General features: G+C 49.1%; 1 protein-coding gene across 2 annotated transcripts in view; it reads left to right on the forward strand.

The window, feature by feature from the left end:
• Positions 1-621: 621 nt before the first annotated feature.
• The window catches only part of CD3D (CD3 delta subunit of T-cell receptor complex), a 3,151-nt gene continuing 404 nt past the window's right edge, over positions 622-3,368 (forward strand). Inside the window, exons 1-3 of one of the 2 annotated variants that reach the window (XM_007456319.1) lie at positions 622-676; positions 2,301-2,519; positions 2,965-3,096. In XM_007456319.1, coding sequence (XP_007456381.1) covers positions 622-676; positions 2,301-2,519; positions 2,965-3,096 — 406 coding nt within the window. The remainder of the gene's footprint in view (positions 677-2,300; positions 2,520-2,964; positions 3,097-3,368) is intronic. The other variant, XM_007456320.1, reaches the window with a different exon arrangement.

The following is a 3,368-nucleotide window of genomic DNA, read 5'->3' on the forward strand; positions in this document are numbered from 1 at the left end:
GGGGAGAGGCCCAAAGATGGGAGGCCCCCGCTCCCCAAAAAAAAAAAAAAAAAAAAAAAAAAAAAAAAAAAAGAAGCTACTTAATGTGGTGTCCCAGGCGGCCCAAGGAGGAGCTCGGGTAGGGTCCCAAGAAAGACCAGGAAAGGGAGGAACCTAGCTGATATGGCTTATGGGTTGGGGTTCACAGCTTGTCTCAAGGGTTTTGAGAGGTGGCAGTTTTTAGGTGGTGAGTAAATGTAGTGATGTTGCTGACAGGAACTCAGAATTTCTTGTTTTTCATCAGTGACTCAAGAAAGGACACCCTGAATCTCCTTTTACTTCCTAGAAGTCCAGGCAACCTTTTCCATATCCTCTGCTTCCCCCTTGTACCCCTCTCCCACCCTCCATGCTCTGAGAAAGAGCGATTTGCACCTGCTTCCTTCCTACCCCACCCCCAGCCTACCTCTACCCTTGCAGCCTCCCATCACCAACAGCAGGGAGCAGAGAAATAGGCGTCTTCTAGTGCCTCCACCACCCTTTACTTTTTCCGGGTGCACATGAGTCAGTTGGGGGAAGGCAGCTTTCACCTTGGCTGATAGTTCTGTGACTTGGGTCTGTCTTCTGGATGAATTCTGCTGGAAGATGGAACACAGAAGTTTTCTGTCTGGTCTGATACTGGCTGCCCTTCTCTCCCAAGGTAAGGCTTCTCTGGGTGGATGGGGGCATCTTGGAGAAGGGACCTAAGACCTGGAATGTGGTCCACTTGAAAGTCCTTCTCAATGCTAGCTTCAATTCACCAGGCAGCGTTGTCAAGGAGGGCCGTGTTGGGACGTAGCACAGGGTCTGGGAAGCACAGGCTCTTGGCTTTGGCTGAATCCAGCTAGGGGGTGCATCTTTGCCTTGAATGTCTCTCTGAAGACCTTAGGCCGGAGATCTGTAGGAAGTGTTGCAGTATGTGTGTGCCTTAGCCTAGGGCTGGTAATGGGAGCACTGTTCCTTCTAGAGCAGAGAGCCTTTGGGATCCAGGACTCTTGGTCATTTGGCCATCATGATGTCACCACCTGAGGCCATGGCCCAGCACTTAGGGGAATGCTTTAAGAGAAAAGTTAAATTGAGACTGAGCAGGAGGGAGGGCAGATTTGGGGTAGTAGAATGACCCACTCATCCACGTTTGCCTGGTTTTAAAACTGATACTCTCATGCCCCAGGTATTCTCTCAATCCCAGGCAAACTGGGATGAATGGTTACCCGAGTAGTCAGCTTCTTTGGGACATCCAGGATTTCCATTGGAAACGGATCCCCAAGGAATACATGACTCTGTGATGTGGAGCATCTGATGTATGTGTATCTCCCTGAGAATACATGCATTTTCTCCTGACCTGCTACAGAGGCACGAGAAATGGCTCTTCGGGGGGTTTTCTAGAGGATGCTCTTCTATCCAAATTGGTTACTGACCAGGAATCTCAGGAAGAATGTAGATTCCACTTTTTCCTGGGATTGGAGATATAGATTCCAGTGCCTCTGTGGGCTGTGGAAATGCTCTCAGTCACAGCAGTTCAGTGGATCTAGAAAGGTGCTGTTCATACCTCCAACCCTTAAACTCCGCACAAGACTTGACCTGTGTGGAGCCCCAAGAACAGATTCAATAAAACTTTTTTTCCTGTCCCTCTCCTCCTAAGCAAGGGTGGAACAACTAAAAATCTTTACATGGGATTTGCCCTAGGTTCCGTTTTGGCCCACTGGGATGGTAATTCATATTAGCTTCTCTCCTACCCCCCAGCCATCATTGGCCATAGGAAAGGCTTTAGTAGTACCATTCCCTTGGTAGTGGTTGGGGCAAGGGTGGGGCGAGGGGGCAGAAGATGAGAAGTTGACGTGGGAGTGTTGCAGGTGGCTGCGAAGTAGAATTAGAAGGTTTCTTGGAGAAAAAAATGTGGACATCTCCAATTGAGGACCATTCTTCTGCCTTTCCGTATCTCTTGGGTGTTTTAGCAGTCTGGGCTCCCCTCCTACTTCTAATCAGTGGTCTGAACACATTTCCAGGAAGGTTCTTGGATGGAGCCAACTCCATGTTTTCCTCTTTTGCTCCATGTCCATCAGGGCCTGTCCTCTGTTTGGATTGTATCCTCATGTCCTTCTTGGTCCCTGCAGTTTGTGGGGAACCTATTGAAGCACTTCTCTTGTGACTTCTGTCTCTCTCACTAGAAACCATGAACTATTCTAGACTTGGAAAGTGGTCCTTCTTAAGTATGAGCCTCAGCAGAACAAGGAGTCTGGTGCAGACCAAAGAGCTGGCTCCAATCGTGTTATTTTTTCCCTTAGTGAGCCCCTTCAATTTGTCTGTGGAGGAACTTGAGGACAAAGTATTTTTGAGATGCAATACCAGTATCACGTGGCTAGAAGGAACGGTAGGACAACTGGCCTTAGGCAATAAAACTATGGACTTGGGAAAACGCAACCTGGACCCACGAGGAGTGTATATGTGCAATGAGACAGATGGACAAACCGGCAAAATAACTACTTTGCAAGTATACTATCGAAGTATGTGCTTCCAAGACCCTTTGGGTTGGAATGCATGGGGCCTCTGGATATGAGAACTTTCTAGGTGTAGGGAGCTCTGGTGTACCAGTCTGTGCTCTCAACAAACTGGGTTGCTCTTGTAATGGTATGAGCCAGATTTTGGAGCCCTGAGTGGGAAATAGCTTAATGGCAAAAGAACAATAGGCACCCAAGCAGTAGGGGCTTGGTTGGGAGAGTGGTTGGTCTACTGCCTTGTTTAAGTTCCTACAAAGCTGAGACAACTTCTTGGCTCTCTTCAGGGATTTCTTGGGTTGAAGGTTAGAGGTAGATATATCAAGGCTCTCAGCAGGACTTTTTCCAAGTTTGGGTCTTGGCATGAGAGATCCTGGGGCTGACCTAAGAGGCAGAGATGGTTCCCTGATCTTGAAGACCCTCCACCTCTCCTTTGGCCTCCCTTCCCCCACAGTGTGCCAGAACTGTGTGGAGCTGGACTCAGCCACCCTGGCAGGCATCGTCATCACCGACATCATTGCCACTGTGCTCCTTGCCTTGGGTGTCTACTGCTTTGCTGGACACGAGACTGGAAGGCTCTCCAGGGGTAAGTGGAAGGGACAGAACATGTGTGTGTTGTGGCTGTGAATGTGGGTATGAGTGTGTACCTGCTAAGGAATGGGGCTGGAGGTGGGTTGTGTCTCATCTGGGAGTCACTATTGCAATCTCCTAAGGTCTCCTACAACTGGTTGCTGACAGAACTTAGGTCCCCATTATAGCTCATGCAGACTTCCAAGGGTGTGACCAGCTGAAGTCCCCCTGCAGCATTCATGGGGTCTCACTGTCCCATCTCCTAGGCCCTTGTTGACTCTCTTTCCC

This window comes from Lipotes vexillifer, unplaced genomic scaffold (assembly GCF_000442215.2).
Source record: "Lipotes vexillifer unplaced genomic scaffold, Lipotes_vexillifer_v1.1 scaffold753, whole genome shotgun sequence".
In the NCBI taxonomy this organism is placed as follows: domain Eukaryota; kingdom Metazoa; phylum Chordata; class Mammalia; order Artiodactyla; family Lipotidae; genus Lipotes; species Lipotes vexillifer.